At 57.3% G+C, this 21,126-nt stretch overlaps 1 protein-coding gene across 2 annotated transcripts in view; it reads right to left on the reverse strand.

Annotated features, from left to right (window-relative positions):
• agxt2 (alanine--glyoxylate aminotransferase 2) overlaps positions 1 to 21,126 on the reverse strand; it is a 600,286-nt gene that overhangs the window by 551,286 nt on the left and 27,874 nt on the right. For both annotated transcript variants that reach the window (XM_072515583.1, XM_072515582.1), the window contains exons 3-6: positions 8,473 to 8,657; positions 7,324 to 7,447; positions 5,951 to 6,045; positions 1,591 to 1,684 (exon numbers count right to left, since the gene is read on the reverse strand). In XM_072515583.1, the coding sequence (XP_072371684.1) occupies positions 1,591 to 1,684; positions 5,951 to 6,045; positions 7,324 to 7,447; positions 8,473 to 8,657 (498 nt within the window). The remainder of the gene's footprint in view (positions 1 to 1,590; positions 1,685 to 5,950; positions 6,046 to 7,323; positions 7,448 to 8,472; positions 8,658 to 21,126) is intronic.

A 21,126-nucleotide genomic window follows, 5' to 3' on the forward strand; every position in this document is an offset into this window, starting at 1 on the left:
TGACGCCCAGGACAGTGACGCCCAGGACACTGACGCACAGGACACTGACGCACAGGACACTGACGCCCAGGACACTAACGCACAGGACACTAACGCACAGGACACTGACGCCCAAGACACAGACGCCCAGGACACTGACGCCCAGGACACTGACGCCCAGGACACCGACGCACAGGACACTGACGCACAGGACACCGACGCACAGGACACTGACGCACAGGACACCGACGCACAGGACACCGACGCACAGGACACTGACGCACAGGACACTGACGCACAGGACACTGACGCACAGGACACTGACGCACAGGACACTGACGCACACGACACTGACGCCCAGGACACTGACGCCCAGGACACTGACGCACAGGACACTGACACACAGCACACTGACGCACAGGACACCGACGCACAGGACACCGACGCACAGGACACTGACGCACAGGACACTGACGCACAGGACACTGACGCACAGGACACTGACGCACAGGACACTGACACACAGGACACTGACGCACACGACACTGACGCACAGGACACTGACGCACAGGACACCGACACACAGGACACTGACGCACAGGACACTGACGCCCAAGACACAGACGCCCAGGACACTGACGCCCAGGACACTGACGCCCAGGACACTGACGCACAGGACACTGACGCACAGGACACTGACGCACAGGACACTGACGCACAGGACACTGACACACAGCACACTGACGCACAGGACACCGACGCACAGGACACTGACGCCCAGGACACTGACACACAGGACACTGACGCACAGGACACTGACGCACAGGACACTGACGCACAGGACACTGACGCACACGACACTGACGCACACGACACTGACGCACAGGACACTGACGCACAGGACACTGACGCACAGGACACTGACGCACAGGACACTGACGCACAGGACACTGACACACAGGACACTGACACACAGAACACTGACGCACAGGACACTGACGCCCAGGACACTGACACACAGGACACTGACGCCCAGGACACTGACGCACACGACACTGACGCTCAGGACACTGACGCACTGGGCACTGACACACAGGACACTGACACACAGGACACTGACACACAGGACACTGACGCACAGGACACTGCGCACAGGACACTTACACACAGGACACTGACGCACAGGACACTGACACACAGGACACTGACACACAGGACACTGACGCACAGGACACTGACACACAGGACACTGACGCACAGGACACTGACGCCCAGGACACTGACGCACAGGACACTGACGCACAGGACACTGACGCCCAGGACACTGACGCACAGGACACTGACGCACAGGACACTGACGCACAGGACACTGACACACAGGACACTGACACACAGGACACTGACATACACGACACTGACTCACAGGACACTGACACACAGGACACTGGCGCACACGACACTGACGCCCACGACACTGACGCCCACGACACTGACACACAGGACACTGACATACACGACACTGACGCTCAGCTTAGCCATGTCTTTGTCTCTTCCCATTTCAGCAGGTGAAGCTTTTGGAATAAGAGTGGTGTTCGGGTGATTGTTACTCACTGGGTGGCTGCCAGGTTTAGTTGAGACGCTGAATTTCCAGCTGGATATCGCTGTCAATCCCATCGCTGCGATGCTGCCTCCGTGATAGCCACCACTAAAGACAAACCAGTCACAGCAAGTCAAACATACATCCACTCCAGAGTGATAACAGAATTAACCGCTTTACTCAGTCTGAGCTACATGTTGATCCTGAAAGTTCCTCTGACAGTCGAGCTCTCCACTCACTTCATCAAACTGTGAAACATAGAAAATAGGAGCAGGAGGCCATTCGGCCCTTCGAGCCTGTCCTGCCATTCATTCTGATCATGGCTGACAATCCAACTCAACGGCACACTGCACACCTCCTGCACGGTGGCACAGTGAAACGTTCTGGCCCAGGGTTAGAAAACTCCAAAGTATATTCTGGCGTTCAGCTGCCCGATAACGGTTTCTTGACGTTGGTGGCGATGAGCACAAAGACCAGTCTTTCTGGTCAACAGAGGCCTGAGGTGCTTTTAATCAAAAAACAACCTTTATTCTAAGAATTTAGTTCACATCTGTTTAAACACACACAGTAAAAATGATCAACTACAAACACAGTTCTTTGAAGAGATAACAAATAGGTTAGACCAAGGAGAGCCAATGGATGTTATCTATCTTGACTTCCAAAAGGCCTTTGATAAGGTGCCTCACGGGAGACTGCTGAGTAAAATAAGGGCCCATGGTATTCGAGGCAAGGTACTAACATGGATTGACGATTGGCTGTCAGGCAGAAGGCAGAGAGTTGGGATAAAAGGTTCTTTTTCGGAATGGCAACCGGTGACGAGTGGTGTCCCGCAGGGTTCAGTGTTGGGGCCACAGCTGTTCTCTTTATATATTAACAATCTAGATGACGGGACTGGGGGCATTCTGGCTAAATCTTTGTTCTGTAACTCTCCCCAACTCCCTACCATTAACTGAATCGGTCCTGCCCTGATTTGATGTACCAAAATGCATCATCTCACATTTATCCATCTGCCATTGATCGGCCCAATTGGTCAAGATCCTGTTGCAATCTTGTATAACCTTCTTCACTATCCACAATGCCACCAATCTTGGTGTCATCTGCAAACGTATTAACCATGCCTTCTACCTTCTCATCCAAATAATTAATATATATAACAAATAACCGATTCCTGAGGCACACCGCTGGTCACAGGCTTCCCCATCACAACCACCCTTTGGCTTCGGTCGCCAAGCCAATTTTGTATCCAATTGGCTACCTCTTCCTGGATTCCGAGAGATTTAACCTTTTGCAACACCCTTCCATGTGGTACCTTGTCAAAGGCCTTGCTAAATTCCATGTAGACAACGTCGACTGCACTGCCTTCATCTACCTTCTTGGTTACCCCTTCAAAAAACTCCAATCAAATTGGTGAGACATGACTTTCCCCTTACAAGGCCATGCTGACTTTCCCTAATTAGCTCTTATCTGTCCAAATGTCTGTAGATTCTGTCCCTCAGAATATCTTCTAACAACTTATCCACTACAGAAGTAAGACTAACCGGTCTGTAGTTCCCAGGCTTATCCCTACAGCCCTTCATAAACAAGGGCGCAACATTTGCTGCCCTCCAATCTTCAGGCACCTCGGGCGGGAATGTCCGACCCCCCGCCGGGTCGGTGAATCGCCGGGGGGGCGGCGTGAATCCCGCCCTGCCGCCACGACTGCCAAATTCTCCGGGCCCCGGTGGGCCGAGCGACCGCCCGTTTTCGGCCAGTCCTGCCGGTGTAGATTAGACCAGGCTCATACCGGTGGGACCTGGCTCTGAGGGCGGCCTGGGGGGCGGGGGGCGTGGGTGGATCCGGCCCCGGAGGGGTGGCCCCCCAAGGTGGCCTGGCCTGCGATCGGGGCCCACCGATCTGCGGGTGCGCCTGTGCCGTGGGGGCACTCTTTCCTTTCCGCGCCGGCCTGTGTAAAGCTCCGCCATGGCCGGCGGAGAAGGAACCCCCTGTGCATGTGCCAGAACACGCTGGCGCTCCCACGCATGTGCCAGAACACGCTGGCGCTCCCACGCATGTGCCAGAACACGCTGGCGCTCCCACGCATGTGCCAGAACACGCTGGCGCTCCCACGCATGTGCCAGAACACGCTGGCGCTCCCACGCATGTGCCAGAACACGCTGGCGCTCCCACGCATGTGCCAGAACACGCTGGCGCTCCCACGCATGTGCCAGAACACGCTGGCGCTCCCACGCATGTGCCAGAACACACTGGAGCTCCCACGCATGTGCCAGAACACGCTGGCGCTCCCACGCATGTGCCAGAACACGCTGGCGCTCCCACGCATGTGCCAGAACACGCTGGAGCTCCCACGCATGTGCCAGAACACGCTGGCGCTCCCACGCATGTGCCAGAACACGCTGGCGCTCCCACGCATGTGCCAGAACACGCGGGTGCTCCCACGCATGTGCCAGAACACGCTGGCGCTCCCACGCATGTGCCAGAACACGCTGGCGCTCCCACGCATGTGCCAGAACACGCTGGCGCTCCCACGCATGTGCCAGAACACGCTGGCACTCCCACGCATGTGCCAGAACACACTGGCGCTCCCACGCATGTGCCAGAACACGCTGGCACTCCCACGCATGTGCCAGAACACGCTGGCGCTCCCACGCATGTGCCAGAACACGCTGGCGCTCCCACGCTTGTGCCAGAACACGCTGGCGCTCCCACGCATGTGCCAGAACACACTGGCGCTCCCACGCATGTGCCAGAACATGCTGGCACTCCCACGCATGTGCCAGAACACGCTGGCGCTCCTGCGCATGCACCAACTCGCGCCAGCTGGTGGAGGCCCTTCGCCGCTGGTTGGCGCGGTGCCAACCACTGCAGTGCCGGCCTAGCCCCCGAAGTTGCAGAGGATTCCGCACCTTCCGGGCGGCCCGATGCGGGAGTGGTTCACGTCGCTCTTTAGCGCCGGTACGGTCCTCCCGCAGGGTAGGGGAGAATTCCAGCCCTCACCTGTGGCTGTCGATGATTCAAATGTCTCAACTCGGGGCCGGCAATTTCCTCCCTCGCCTCCCACAACGTCCTGGGATACATTTCATCCGGTCCAGGGGATTTATCTATCTTGACGCGCTTTAATACCTCCAGCATCTCCTCTGTAATATGTACACTCCTCAAGACATCACTTTCCATTTCCCTAACATTCGTGCCTTTCTCAACAGTGCATGCTGATGAGAAATATTCATTTGGGATCTCTCCCATCCCTTGTGGATCTGCACATAGATGACCTTCTTTATCCTTAAGAGGCCCTACCCTCTCCCTAGTCACCCTTTTATCCTTTATGTATCTGTAAAAGCTCTATAGATTTTCCATTGCCTTATCTGCCAAGACAATTTCATGTCTCCTTTTTGCCCTCCCGATTTCTCTCTTAACTCTACTCCATCTAGCCCTATACTAATCTACGTATAACCCTTAATGAATTACCCCTTAACTGTTCCAATTCAATAATTACGGGCAGCATGGTCGGCACAGGCTTGGAGGGCCGAAGGGCCTGTTCCTGTGCTGTACTTTTCTTTGTTCTTTGTTCTAATAACAAGATCCCATAAACCAACAACTCCTTTTTACCAAAACAGCAGGTAACTATAATCGTTGCGTTTCTACCTTGGCATAACTCTTTAAAACTGAAAAGAGAGACAGGCCAAAATACTTCTCTGTCTGAGTCTACAGCCGCCAAATGTGAAAGCGAAAGTAAAAACTCCCAGAGCCACAGCCCAGCTCCACCCACACAATGACATCGCTGAAGCCATGTTTAATTTCTCTGCCATTTCTTCATTCTCCATTATAAATTCTCCGGTTTCGGACAGTAACGGTCTACATTTGTCTTCACAAATCCCTTTACTTTTATACAATTGTCAAAGCTTTTACAGTTCATTTTATTACTTAAACAGAGGGACGTCAGGTGGCGGGAGGGGGTAGGGCGGGTCGGCAGTGCTGAATAAGCGCTCTCCTCCAGAATAGGCACCTTCATTTGTATTTGTTGATGGGGCACAGGCCGTGCCAGCTTTTATAGGCACCACACTAGTGGGCAAAGCTGCCGGTGGGAAGCATGGAAGCAAAGGTGGGGGGGGGGGGGGGGTACGCAGAGCACCTCTCACCAGGGATGGAGTGTCTGGCAAGGTGGGGGAGCCATAGGGGCAGAGAAGGGGAAGGTAAGGGGGGAAATAGGGAGGGGTGACACACTGAGGGCCCTGGGGTGACACTGAGGGCCCTGGGGTGACACACTGAGGGCCGGGCCCCGGGTGACAGTGAGGCCCTTCCTTCCCAGGTTAGCCTCAGCTCCTTCCCCAGGTTGACCCCTCCCCATTAGAGGCCGTGTTGGGTGAAACGGGAGGTCACCTGAGTGTGATGAAGTCGTGGTTCCGAGTGTGGACCTGAGCGAGGAGCGTTGCCAGGTCATTGGCCTCAGAGCCGCTGTTTACCAGATAGACCACCTGGGAAAACAGGAAACAGACAGGTGACAATCACTGGGGCAAGGCCCGGACACCTGTCACCCCCTCCCTCAACCCCCAGCACATCCAACCCTGCCCAGGACACACTCTTCCCTACCCCACAACACAGCTCCCCCACCCCAGACACATACCCACCGCCACCCAGCACACAACCCCGGCCAGCGCACACATGGTGGGCTGCAAAGACCCTCTGGGCAGGGGTCTCCATCGGCTGACGGCAAAATCAGGAATCGTGATTGGGCGGAGAATTCGCCAAAACGCTGTGGGCGGCAAAATCGCGATTCTCCGTCGCCTTGTGAGCGGCGTCAATGCGTCAATGCGTCAATGCGTTCCGGGATACAGGTACAGGAAAGACCGTCAGCATGTGGGCCATTAGCGGGCCCGACCCGATATTCTCCAGGGTCGCGGCGATGCTCCGACGGGCCGAATTCCCAATGGCGCAGGTCACTTGTGCTTTTAAACATCGTGCAACTGGCGTCGTGGCTGCTGAGGGAGAGAGAGGGGGGGACGGACACGCAGATACTGCCCCCACCCTCCCACCATCCCCCTCCCCCACCCTCCCACCACCCCCCTCCCCCACCGCCCCATCCCCCTCCCCCACACCCCCATCCCCCTCCCCACCCCCCTCCCCCTCCCCACCCCCCCTCCCCTCCGAACCCCCCATCCCCCTCCCCCACCCCTCCACCATCCCCCTCCCCTACCCCCACCAACCCCCTCCCCCACCCCCCATCCCCCTCCCCACCCCCCTCCCCCTCCCCACCCCCCCTCCCCTCCGAACCCCCCATCCCCCTCCCCACCCCTCCACCATCCCCCTCCCCCACCCCTCCATCATCCCCCTCCCCTACCCCCACCAACCCCCTCCCCCACCCCCCATCCCCCTCCCCCACCCCCCCACCATCCCCCTCCCCACCCCCCCCATCATCCACCTCCCCTACCCCCACCAACCCCCTCCCCCACCGCCCCATCCCCCTCCCCCACACCCCCATCCCCCTCCCCACCCCCCTCCCCCTCCCCACCCCCCCTCCCCCTCCGAACCCCCCATCCCCCTCCCCCACCCCTCCACCATCCCCCTCCCACCCCCCCCATCATCCCCCTCCCCTACCCCCACCATCCCCCTCCCCACCCCCCCACCATCTTCCTCCCCCCCCATCCCCCTCCCCCACACCCCCCCCATACCCACCCCCATCCCATATCCCCTCAAACCCCCTCCCCTACCCCCCTCCCCTACCCCCCTCCCCTACCCCCCTCCCCTGCCCCTACCTTTAGTGGTTCTGGCAAGGTGGAGGTGAGTTGTTGGATGTACTCGTGAATGGGGGACTGGAGGTAGATGCTGGTCGTGTGACACAGGCGGCCCAGCTGTTCCACTGCCGCAGCCGTCACTCTCCTGACAGCAAAAGAAACACACACACAACTCAACAACATTAATAGCAAAACACCCCCCAATCCCCACCCCCACCCCCACCCCCACCTCACCCCCACCCCCCCAACCCCACCCCCCCACCCCACCCCCACCCCCGCAACCCCACCCCCACCCCCCAATCCCACCCCCAACCCCAACCCCCAGCCTCCCAACCCCAACCCCCACCCTCCCAACCCCAACCCCCACCCCCCTAACCCCCCCCACCCCCACCCCCACCTCATCCCCCAACCCCACCCCCACCCCCCCAACCCCACGCCCACCTCCCCAACCCCACCAACCCCACCCCCAAACCCATCCCCCCAACCCCCAAACCCCACCCCCAACCATCCCCCCAAACACCCCACCCCCAACCCCATCCCCCCAACCCCCCCACCCCCCCAATCCCCACCCCCACCCCACTCCCATCCCCCCAACCCCATCCCCCTAACCCAACCCCACACCCCCAACACCATCCCCCACCCCCCCAACCCCATCCCCCCCAAACCAACCCCCACCCCCGAACCCCATCCCCCACCCCCAACCCCATCCCCCACCCCAACCCCAAACCCCCAACCCCATCCCCCACCCCCCAAGCCCCACCGCCCACCTCCCAAATCCCCCACTGCCACCCCATCCCACCCAGCCCAAACGCCCACCCAAATCCCTACTCGCACACCCCAACCGCCCCCTCGCTCCCAACCCCACCCCAAATCCACCCCCAACCTCACCCCCCACACCCACCCCACCCAGACCCCCACCCCCACCCAAACCCCCACCCCCACCCAGACCCTAACCCCCACTCAGACCCCCACCCCATCCCAACCCCCACCCCAGCCTCACCCCCACCCCAGCCTCACCCCCACCCAGACCCCCACCCCAAACCCCCACCCAAATCCCGACCCACACCCCAACATCCCACCCCACAACCACCCACTCGCTCCCAACTCCACCCCACCCTCACTCCCACCCTCTCCAGGTGAGACTGAAGCAGGAGATGTTTGGTTACTCACGGGTGACAGTGTCCCAGGCTGATGGTAACAATTCCCCCAAAGAAATCCAGGTACCTGCGTCCCTCCATGTCCCAAACCCACTGCATGTGCCCCTGGTGGATCAGGAGCGGCCGCTTGTAATAGGTCGTCATGAAGGGGCTGAAATTCTCTTCCCGGATCCTCAGTATCGTTTCGTAAGGGAGACCCTGGAGATGGAGCAAATTCAGCAACCCCAGAATTCCTGACCCCTGTCCTCACCCACACCAACCCCCCTCCCTCAACACCCCTCGAAATCCATCCATCTCCCTCAACACACTCGCAATCCCTCCATCTCCCTCAATAACCCTCACAATCACTCCATCTCCCTCAATCCCCCTCGCAATCCCTCCATCTCCCTCAACACCCCTCAAAATCCCTCCATCTCCCTCAACACCCCTCACAATCCCTCCATCTCCCTCAATACCCCTCGCAATCCCTCCATCTCCCTCAACACCCCACACAATCCCTTCCTCCTCCCCAATACCCCTCGCAATCCATCCATCTCCCTCAACACATTCGCAATCCCTCCATCTCCCTCAATAACCCTCACAATCACTCCATCTCCCTCAATCCCCCTCACAATCCCTTCATCTCCCTCAACACCCCTCGCAACCCCTCCATCTCCCTGAATTCCCCTCACAATCCCTCCATCTCCCTCAACAACCCTCGCAATCCCTCCCCATCCCTCAACACCCCTCGCAATCCCTCCATCTCCCTCAACACCCCTCGCAATCCCTCCATCTCCCTCAACACCCCTCGCAATCCCTCCATTTCCCTCTATACCCCTCGAAATCCCTCCATCTCCCTCAATCCCCCTCGAAATCCCTCCATCTCCCTCAACACCCCTCGCAATCCCTCCCCCTCCCACAACACCCCTCGCAATCCCTCCATCTCCCACAACACCTCTCGCAATCCTTCCATCTCCCTCAACATCCCTCAAAATCCCTCCGTCTCCCTCAATCCCTCTCAAAATTCCTCCATCTCCCTCAATACCGCTCAAAATCCCTCCATCTCCCTCAAAATCCCTACATCTCACTCAATCCCCCTCGCAATCCCTCCATCTCCCTCAACACCCGGCGCGATCCACCGCTCGCAATCCCGCCCCCTCCCTCAACACCCCTCACAATCCCTCCATCTCCCTCAGTCCCCCCCGCAATCACACCATTTCCCTTAATACCCCTTGCAATCCCTCCATCTCCCTCAATATCCCTCCATCTCCCTCAACAACCCTCGCAATCCCGCCATCTCCCTCAATAGCCCTCCATCTCCCTCAACACCCCTCGCAATCCCTCCATCTCCCTCAATAGCCCTCCATCTCCCTCAGTACTCCTCGCAATCCCTCCATTTCCCTCAATGCCCCTCACAAACCTTCTATCTCACTCAATCCCCCTCGCAATCCCTCCATCTCCCTCAATCCCCCTCGCAATCCATCCATCTCCCTCAATCCCCCTCGCAATCCCGGCCCGTCCCTCAATCCCGCTCGCAATCCCTCCATCTCCCTCAACACCCCTCGCAAACCCTCCAACTCCCTTAACGCCTCTCACAATTCCTCCATCTCCCTCAATCCCCCTCGCAATCCCTCCATCTCCCTCAATATCCATCGCAATCCCTCCATCTCCCTCAACACCCCTCAAAATCCCTCCATCTCCCTCAACACCCCTCACAATCCCTCCATCTCCCTCAATACCCCTCGCAATCCCTCCATCTCCCTCAACACCCCACACAATCCCTTCCTCCTCCCCAATACCCCTCGCAATCCATCCATCTCCCTCAACACACTCGCAATCCCTCCATCTCCCTCAATAACCCTCACAATCACTCCATCTCCCTCAATCCCCCTCGCAATCCCTCCATCTCCCTCAACACCCCTCAAAATCCCTCCATCTCCCTCAATACCCCTCACAATCCCTCCATCTCCCTCAATACCCCTCGCAATCCCTCCATCTCCCTCAACACCCCACACAATCCCTTCCTCCTCCCCAGTACCCCTCGCAATCCATCCATCTCCCTCAACACACTCGCAATCCCTCCATCTCCCTCAATAACCCTCACAATCACTCCATCTCCCTCAATCCCCCTCACAATCCCTTCATCTCCCTCAACACCCCTCGCAACCCCTCCATCTCCCTGAATTACCCTCGCATTCCCTCCATCTCCCTCAACACCCCTCGAAATCCCTCCATCTCACTCAATCCACCTCGAAATCCCTCCATCTCCCTCAACACCCCACACAATCCCTTCCTCCTCCCCAATACCCCTCGCAATCCATCCATCTCCCTCAACACATTCGCAATCCCTCCATCTCCCTCAATAACCCTCACAATCACTCCATCTCCCTCAATCCCCCTCACAATCCCTTCATCTCCCTCAACACCCCTCGCAACCCCTCCATCTCCCTGAATTCCCCTCACAATCCCTCCATCTCCCTCAACAACCCTCGCAATCCCTCCCCATCCCTCAACACCCCCTCGCAATCCCTCCATCTCCCTCAACACCCCTCGCAATCCCTCCATCTCCCTCAACACCCCTCGCAATCCCTCCATTTCCCTCTACACCCCTCGAAATCCCCTCCATCTCCCTCAATCCCCCTCGAAATCCCTCCATCTCCCTCAACACCCCTCGCAATCCCTCCCCCTCCCTCAACACCCTTCGCAATCCCTCCATCTCCCACAACACCTCTCGCAATCCTTCCATCTCCCTCAACATCCCTCAAAATCCCTCCGTCTCCCTCAATCCCTCTCAAAATTCCTCCATCTCCCTCAATACCGCTCAAAATCCCTCCATCTCCCTCAAAATCCCTACATCTCACTCAATCCCCCTCGCAATCCCTCCATCTCCCTCAACACCCGGCGCGATCCACCGCTCGCAATCCCGCCCCCTCCCTCAACACCCCTCACAATCCCTCCATCTCCCTCAGTCCCCCCCGCAATCACACCATTTCCCTTAATACCCCTTGCAATCCCTCCATCTCCCTCAATATCCCTCCATCTCCCTCAACAACCCTCGCAATCCCGCCATCTCCCTCAATAGCCCTCCATCTCCCTCAACACCCCTCGCAATCCCTCCATCTCCCTCAATAGCCCTCCATCTCCCTCAGTACTCCTCGCAATCCCTCCATTTCCCTCAATGCCCCTCACAAACCTTCTATCTCACTCAATCCCCCTCGCAATCCCTCCATCTCCCTCAATCCCCCTCGCAATCCATCCATCTCCCTCAATCCCCCTCGCAATCCCGGCCCGTCCCTCAATCCCGCTCGCAATCCCTCCATCTCCCTCAACACCCCTCGCAAACCCTCCAACTCCCTTAACGCCTCTCACAATTCCTCCATCTCCCTCAATCCCCCTCGCAATCCCTCCATCTCCCTCAATATCCATCGCAATCCCTCCATCTCCCTCAACACCCCTCAAAATCCCTCCATCTCCCTCAACACCCCTCACAATCCCTCCATCTCCCTCAATACCCCTCGCAATCCCTCCATCTCCCTCAACACCCCACACAATCCCTTCCTCCTCCCCAATACCCCTCGCAATCCATCCATCTCCCTCAACACACTCGCAATCCCTCCATCTCCCTCAATGACCCTCACAATCACTCCATCTCCCTCAATCCCCCTCGCAATCCCTCCATCTCCCTCAACACCCCTCAAAATCCCTCCATCTCCCTCAATACCCCTCACAATCCCTCCATCTCCCTCAATACCCCTCGCAATCCCTCCATCTCCCTCAACATCCCACACAATCCCTTCCTCCTCCCCAATACCCCTCGCAATCCATCCATCTCCCTCAACACACTCGCAATCCCTCCATCTCCCTCAATAACCCTCACAATCACTCCATCTCCCTCAATCCCCCTCACAATCCCTTCATCTCCCTCAACACCCCTCGCAACCCCTCCATCTCCCTGAATTACCCTCGCATTCCCTCCATCTCCCTCAACACCCCTCGAAATCCCTCCATCTCACTCAATCCACCTCGAAATCCCTCCATCTCCCTCAACACCCCTCGCACTCCCTCCCCCTCCCTCAACACCCCTCGCAATCCTCCATCTCCCTCAACACCTCTCGCAATCCTTCCATCTCCCTCAACATCCTCGAAATCCCTCCGTCTCCCTCAATCCCCCTCAAAATTCCTCCATCTCCCTCAATCCCGCTCAAAATCCCTCCATCTCCCTCAATGCCCCTCGAAATCCCTCCATCTCCCTCAATCCCCCTCGCAATCCCTCCATCTCCCTCAACACCCCTCGCAATCCCTCCCCATCCCTCAACACCCCTCGCAATCCCTCCATCTCCCTCAACACCCCTCGAAATCCCTCCATCTCCCTCAATCACTCTCGAAATCCCTCCATCTCCCTCAACACCCCTCGCAATCCCTCCCCATCCCTCAACACCCCTCGCAATCCCTCCATCTCCCTCAACACCCCTCGCAATCCCTCCATCTCCCTCAACACCCCTCGCAATCCCTCCATTTCCCTCTACACCCCTCGAAATCCCTCCATCTCCCTCAATCCCCCTCGAAATCCCTCCATCACCCTCAACACCCCTCGCAATCCCTCCCCCTCCCTCAACACCCTTCGCAATCCCTCCATCTCCCTCAACACCTCTCGCAATCCTTCCATCTCCCTCAACATCCCTCAAAATCACTCCGTCTCCATCAATCCCTCTCAAAATTCCTCCATCTCCCTCAATCCCGCTCAAAATCCCTCCATCTCCCTCAAAATCACGACATCTCACTCAATCCCCCTCGCAATCCCTCCATCTCCCTCAACACCCCGCGCGATCCACCGCTCGCAATCCCGCCCCCTCCCTCAACACCCCTCACAATCCCTCCATCTCCCTCAGTCCCCCCCGCAATCACACCATCTCCCTTAATACCCCTTGCAATCCCTCCATCTCCCTTATTATCCCTCCATCTCCCTCAACAACCCTCGCAATCCCTCCATCTCCCTCAATAGCCCTCCATCTCCGTCAACACCCCTCGCAATCCCTCCATCTCCCTCAATAGCCCTCCATCTCCCTCAGTACTCCTCGCAATCCCTCCATTTCCCTCAATGCCCCTCACAAACCTTCTATCTCACTCAATCCCCCTCGCAATCCCTCCATCTCCCTCAATCCCCCTCGCAATCCCTCCATCTCCCTCAACACCCCTCGCAAACCCTCCAACTCCCTTAACGCCCCTCACAATTCCTCCATCTCCCTCAATCCCCCTCGCAATCCCTCCATCTCCCTCAATATCCATCGCAATCCCTCCATCTCCCTCAACACCCCTCAAAATCCCTCCATCTCCATCAACACCCCTCACAATCCCTCCATCTCCCTCAATACCCCTCGCAATCCCTCCATCTCCCTCAACACCCCACACAATCCCTTCCTCCTCCCCAATACCCCTCGCAATCCATCCATCTCCCTGAACACACTCGCAATCCCTCCATCTCCCTCAATAACCCTCACAATCACTCCATCTCCCTCAATCCCCCTCGCAATCCCTCCATCTCCCTCAACACCCCTCAAAATCCCTCCATCTCCCTCAACACCCCTCACAATCCCTCCATCTCCCTCAATACCCCTCGCAATCCCTCCATCTCCCTCAACACCCCACACAATCCCTTCCTCCTCCCCAATACCCCTCGCAATCCATCCATCTCCCTCAACACATTCGCAATCCCTCCATCTCCCTCAATAACCCACACAATCACTCCATCTCCCTCAATCCCCCTCACAATCCCTTCATCTCCCTCAACACCCCTCGCAACCCCTCCATCTCCCTGAATTCCCCTCACAATCCCTCCATCTCCCTCAACAACCCTCGCAATCCCTCCCCATCCCTCAACACCCCTCGCAATCCCTCCATCTCCCTCAACACCCCTCGCAATCCCTCCATCTCCCTCAACACCCCTCGCAATCCCTCCATTTCCCTCTACACCCCTCGAAATCCCTCCATCTCCCTCAATCCCCCTCGAAATCCCTCCATCTCCCTCAACACCCCTCGCAATCCCCCCCTCCCTCAACACCCTTCGCAATCCCTCCATCTCCCACAACACCTCTCGCAATCCTTCCATCTCCCTCAACATCCCTCAAAATCCCTCCGTCTCCCTCAATCCCTCTCAAAATTCCTCCATCTCCCTCAATCCCGCTCAAAATCCCTCCATCTCCCTCAAAATCACTACATCTCACTCAATCCCCATCGCAATCCCTCCATCTCCCTCAACACCCCGCGCGATCCACCGCTCGCAATCCCGCCCCCTCCCTCAACACCCCTCACAATCCCTCCATCTCCCTCAGTCCCCCCCGCAATCACACCATCTCCCTTAATACCCCTTGCAATCCCTCCATCTCCCTCAATATCCCTCCATCTCCCTCAACAACCCTCGCAATCCCGCCATCTCCCTCAATAGCCCTCCATCTCCCTCAACACCCCTCGCAATCCCTCCATCTCCCTCAATAGCCCTCCATCTCCCTCAGTACTCCTCGCAATCCCTCCATTTCCCTCAATGCCCCTCACAAACCTTCTATCTCACTCAATCCCCCTCGCAATCCCTCCATCTCCCTCAATCCCCCTCGCAATCCATCCATCTCCCTCAATCCCCCTCGCAATCCCGGCCCGTCCCTCAATCCCGCTCGCAATCCCTCCATCTCCCTCAACACCCCTCGCAAACCCTCCAACTCCCTTAACGCCCCTCACAATTCCTCCATCTCCCTCAATCCCCCTCGCATTCCCTCCATCTCCCTCAATATCCATCGCAATCCCTCCATCTCCCTCAACACCCCTCAAAATCCCTCCATCTCCCTCAACACCCCTCACATTCCTCCATCTCCCTCAATACCCCTCGCAATCCCTCCATCTCCCTCAACACCCCACACAATCCCTTCCTCCTCCCCAATACCCTCGCAATACATCCATCTCCCTCAACACACTCGCAATCCCTCCATCTCCCTCAATAACCCTCACAATCACTCCATCTCCCTCAATCCCCCTCGCAATCCCTCCATCTCCCTCAACACCCCTCAAAATCCCTCCATCTCCCTCAATACCCCTCACAATCCCTCCATCTCCCTCAATACCCCTCGCAATCCCTCCATCTCCCTCAACACCCCACACAATCCCTTCCTCCTCCCCAATACCCCTCGCAATCCATCCATCTCCCTCAACACACTCGCAATCCCTCCATCTCCCTCAATAACCCTCACAATCACTCCATCTCCCTCAATCCCCCTCACAATCCCTTCATCTCCCTCAACACCCCTCGCAACCCCTCCATCTCCCTGAATTCCCCTCGCATTCCCTCCATCTCCCTCAACACCCCTCGAAATCCCTCCATCTCACTCAATCCACCTCGAAATCCCTCCATCTCCCTCAACACCCCTCGCACTCCCTCCCCCTCCCTCAACACCCCTCGCAATCCCTCCATCTCCCTCAACACCTCTCACAATCCTTCCATCTCCCTCAACATCCCTCGAAATCCCTCCGTCTCCCTCAATCCCCCTCAAAATTCCTCCATCTCCCTCAATCCCGCTCAAAATCCCTCCATCTCCCTCAATGCCCCTCGAAATCCCTCCATCTCCCTCAATCCCCCTCGCAATCCCTCCATCTCGCTCAACACCCCGCGCGATCCACCGCTCGCAATCCCGCCCCCTCCCTCAACACCACTCATAATCCCTCCATCTCCCTCAGTCCCCCCCGCAATCACTCCATCTCCTTTAATAACCCTCGCAATTCCTCCATCTCCCTCAATATCCCTCCATCTCCCTCAACACCACTCGCAATCCCTCCATCTCCCTCAATAGCCCTCCATCTCCCTCAGTACCCCTCGCAATCCCTCCATTTCCCTCAATGCCCCTCACAAACCCTCTATCTCCCTCAATCCCCCTCGCAATCCCTCCATCTTCCTCAATCCCCCTCGCAATCCATCCATCTCCCTCAATCCCCTTCGCAATCCCGGCCCGTCCCTCAATCCCGCTCGCAATCCCTCCATCTCCGACAACATCCCTCGCAAACCCTCCATCTCCCTCAACACCCCTCAAAATCCCTCCATCTCCCTCAATATCCATCGCAATCCCTCCATCTCACTCAACACCCCTCAAAATCCCTCCATCTCCCTCAACACCCCTCACAATCCCTCCATCTCCCTCAATACCCCTCGCAATCCCACCATCTCCCTCAACACCCCACACAATCCCTTCCTCCTCCCAAAACCCTTCGCAATCCATCCATCTCCCTCAACACACTCGCAAACCCTCCATCTCCCTCAATAACCCTCACAATCACTCCATCTCCCTCAATCCCCCTCACAATCCCTCCATCTCCATCAACAGCCCTCACAACACCTTCATCTCCCTCAACACCCCTCGCAACCCCTCCATCTCCCTGAATTCCCCTCACAATCCCTCCATCTCCGTCAACACCCCTCGCAACCCCTTCTCCTCCCTCAATACCCTCACAATCCCTCCCCCTCCCTCAACACCCTCGCAATCCATCCATCTCCCAAAACACCCCTCAAAATCCCTTCATCTCCCTTAATACCTCTCGCTATCGCTCCATCTCCCTCAATTCTTCTCGCAATCACTCCATCTCCCTCAATACCCCTCACAATCCCTCCATCTCCTTCAACACCCCTCAAAATCCCGCCATCTCCCTCAACACCCCTCGCAATCCCTCCATCTCCCTCAACACCCCTCGCAATCCCTCCATCTCCCTCAATACCCCTCGCAATCTCTCCATCTCCTTCAACACCCCTCGAAATCCCTCCATCTCCCTCAACACCCCTCGCAATCCCTTCTTCTCCCTCAACACCGCTCACAATCCGCCCCTCGCAATCCCGCCACCTCCCTCAACACCCCTCGCAATCCCTCCAACTCCTTCAACACCCCTCGCAATACCTCCATCTCCCTCAAAACCCCTCACAATCCATCCATCTCCCTCAAGACTCCTCGCAATCCCTCCATCTCCCTCAACGCCCCACGCAATCACTCCATCTCCCTCAATATTCCTCACACTCCCTCCATCTCCCTCAACTCCCTTCGCAATCCCTCCATCTCGCTCAATACTCCTCGCAATCCCTCCATCACCCACAAAGCCCCTCACAATCCCTCCATCTCCCTCAATCACCCTCGAAATCCCTCCATCTCCCTCAACACCCCTCGCAATCCCTCCCCCTCCCACAACACCCCTCGCAATCCCTCCATCTCCCTCAACACCTCTCACAATCCCTCCATCTCCCTCAGTCCCCCCACAATCACTCCATCTCCCTTAATACCCCTCGCAATCCCTCCATCTCCCTCAATATACCTCCATCTCCCTCAACACCCCTCGCAATCCCTCCATCTCCCTCAATAGCCCTCCATCTCCCTCAGTACTCCTCGCAATCCCTCCATTTCCCTCAATGCCCCTCACAAACCCTCTATCTCACTCAATCCCCCTCGCAATCCCTCCATCTCCCTCAATCCCCCTCGCAATCCATCCATCTCCCTCAATCCCCCTCGCAATCCCGGCCCGTCCCTCAATCCCGCTCGTAGTCCCTCCATCTCCCTCAACACCCTTCGCAAACCCTCTATCTCCCTCAACGCCCCTCACAATTCCTCCATCTCCCTCAATCCCCCTCGCAATCCCTCCATCTCCCTCAATGTCCATCGCAATCCCTCCATCTCCCTCAACACCCCTCAAAATCCCTCCATCTCCCTCAACACCCCTCACAATCCCTCCATCTCCCTCAATACCCCTCGCAATCCCTCCATCTCCCTCAACACCCCACACAATCCCTTCCTCCTCCCCAATACCCCTCGCAATACATCCATCTCCCTCAACACACTCGCAATCCCTCCATCTCCCTCAATAACCCTCACAATCACTCCATCTCCCTCAATCCCCCTCACAATGCCTCCATCTCCATCAACACCCCTCGCAACCTCTTCATCTCCCTCAACACCCCTCGCAACCCCTCCATCTCCCTGAATTCCCCTTGCACTCCCTCCATCTCCCTCAACACCCCTCGAAATCCCTCCATCTCACACAATCCACCTCGAAATCCCTCCATCTCCCTCAACACCCATCGCAATCCCTCCCCCTCCCTCAACACCCCTTGCAATCCCTCCATCTCCCTCAGCACCTCTCGCAATCCTTCCTTCTCCCTCAACATCCCTCAAAATCCCTCCGTCTCCCTCAGTCCCCCTCAAAATTCCTCCATCTCCCTCAATCCCGCTCAAAATCCCTCCATCTCTCTCAATCCCCCTCAAAATCCCTCCATCTCCCTCAATCCCCCTCGCAATCCCTCCATCTCCCTCAACACCCCGCGCGATTCACCGCTCGCAATCCCGCCCCCTCCCTCAGCACCCCTCACAATACCTCCATCTCCCTCAGTCCCCGCGCAATCACGCCATCTCCCTTAATACCACTCGCAATCCCTCCATCTCCCTCAATAGCCCTCCATCTCCCTCAGTACCCCTCGCAATCCCACCATTTCCCTCAATGCCCCTCACAAACCCTCTATCTCCCTCAATCCCCCTCGCAATCCCTCCATCTCCCTCAATCCCCCTCGCAATCCATCCATCTCCCTCAATCCCCCTCGCAATCCCGGCCCGTCCCTCAATCCCGCTCGCAATACCTCCATCTCCCTCAACACCCCTCGCAAACCCTCCATCTCCCTCAACGCCGCTCACAATTCCTCCATCTCCCTCAATCCTCCTCACAATCCCTCCATCTCCCTCAATATCCATCGCAATCCCTCCATCTCCCTCAACACCCCTCAAAATCCCTCCATCTCCCTCAACACCCCTCACAATCCCTCCATCTCCCTCAATACCCCTCGTAATCCCTCCATCTCCCTGAACACCCCACACAATCCCTTCCTCCTCCCCAATACCCCTCGCAATCTATCCATCTCCCTCAACACACTCGCAATCCCTCCATCTCCCTCAATAACCCTCACAATCACTCCATCTCCCTCAATCCCCCTCACAATCCCTCCATCTCCATCAACAGCTCTCACAACCCCTCCATCTCCCTCAATCCCCCTCACAACCCCTCCATCTCCCTGAATTCACCTCACAATCCCTACATCTCCGTCAAAACCCCTCGCAACCCCTCCATCTCCCTCAATCACCTCACAATCCCTCCATCTCCGTCAACACCCCTCGCAACCCCTCCACCTCCCTCAATACCCTCACAATCCCTCCCCCTCCCTCAACACCCCTCGCAATCCATCCATCTTTCTAAACACCCCTCAAAATCCATTCATCTCCCTTAATACCCCTCGCAATCGCTCCATCTCCCTCAACGCCACTCCATCTCCCTCAATTCTTCTCGCAATCACTCCATCTCCCTCAATACCCCTCACAATCCCTCCATCTCCCTCAATACCCCTCGCAATCTCTCCATCTCCTTCAACACCCCTCGAAATCCCTCCATCTCCCTCAACACCCCTCGCAATCCCTTCTTCTCCCTCAACACCGCTCACAATCCGCCCCTCGCAATCCCGCTATCTCCCTCAACACCCCTCGCAATCCCTCCAACTCCTTCAACACCCCTCGCAATACCTCCATCTCCCTCAAAACCCCTCACAATCCATCCATCTCCCTCAAGACTCCTCGCAATCCCTCCATCTCCCTCAACGCCCCTCGCAATCACTCCATCTCCCTCAATATTCCTCACACTCCCTCCATCTCCCTCAACTCCCTTCGCAATCCCTCCATCTCGCTCAATACTCCTCGCAATCCCTCCATCACCCACAAAGCCCCTCACAATCCCTCCATCTCCCTCAATTCCCCTCGCAATCCCTCCATCTCCTTCAACACCCCTCGCAACCACTCCATCTCCTTCAACACCCCTCGAAATCACTCCATCTCCTTCAACATCCCTTAAATCCCTCCATCTCCCTCATTCCCCCTCACAATCCCTCCATCTTCCTCAACACCCCTCATAATCCACCCCTCGCAATCCCTCCCCCTCCCTCAACACACCTCAAAATCCCTCCATCTACCTCAACACCCCTCGCAATCCCTCCATCTCCCTCAACACCCCTCACAATCACTCCATCTCCCTCAACACCCCTCGCAATCCCTCCATCTCCATGAATCCCCCTCACAATACCTCCATCTTCCTCAACACCGCTCGCAATCCACCCCTCGCAATCCCTCCCCCTCCCTCAATACCCTTGCACTCCCACCATCTCCCTCAATACCCCTCACAATCCCTCCATCTCCCTCAACACCCCTCACAATCCCTCCATCTCCCTCAACACCCCTCGCAATCCCTCCCCCTCGCTCAACACCCCTCGCAATCCCTCCATCTCCCCAACACACCTCGCAATCCCTCCATCTTCCTCAACACCCTCGCAATCCCTCCCCATCCCTCAACATCCCTCGCAATCCCTCCCCCTCCCTCAACACCCCTCGCAATCCCTCCCCCTCCCTCAACACCTCTCGCATTCCCTCCATCACCCTCAACACCTCTCGCAATCCCTCCCCCTCCCTGAACATCCCTCGTAATCCCTCGCCCTCCCTCAACACCCCTCGAAATGACTCCATCATCCACAACACCCCTCGCAATCCCTCCATCTCCCACACACCCCTCGCAATTCCACCATCTCCCTCAACACCCCTAATATCCCTGCATCTGCCTCAACACCCCTCGCAATTCCTCCATCACC

This window comes from Scyliorhinus torazame, chromosome 9 (genome assembly GCF_047496885.1).
Source record: "Scyliorhinus torazame isolate Kashiwa2021f chromosome 9, sScyTor2.1, whole genome shotgun sequence".
NCBI classification, from domain to species: Eukaryota; Metazoa; Chordata; class Chondrichthyes; order Carcharhiniformes; family Scyliorhinidae; genus Scyliorhinus; species Scyliorhinus torazame.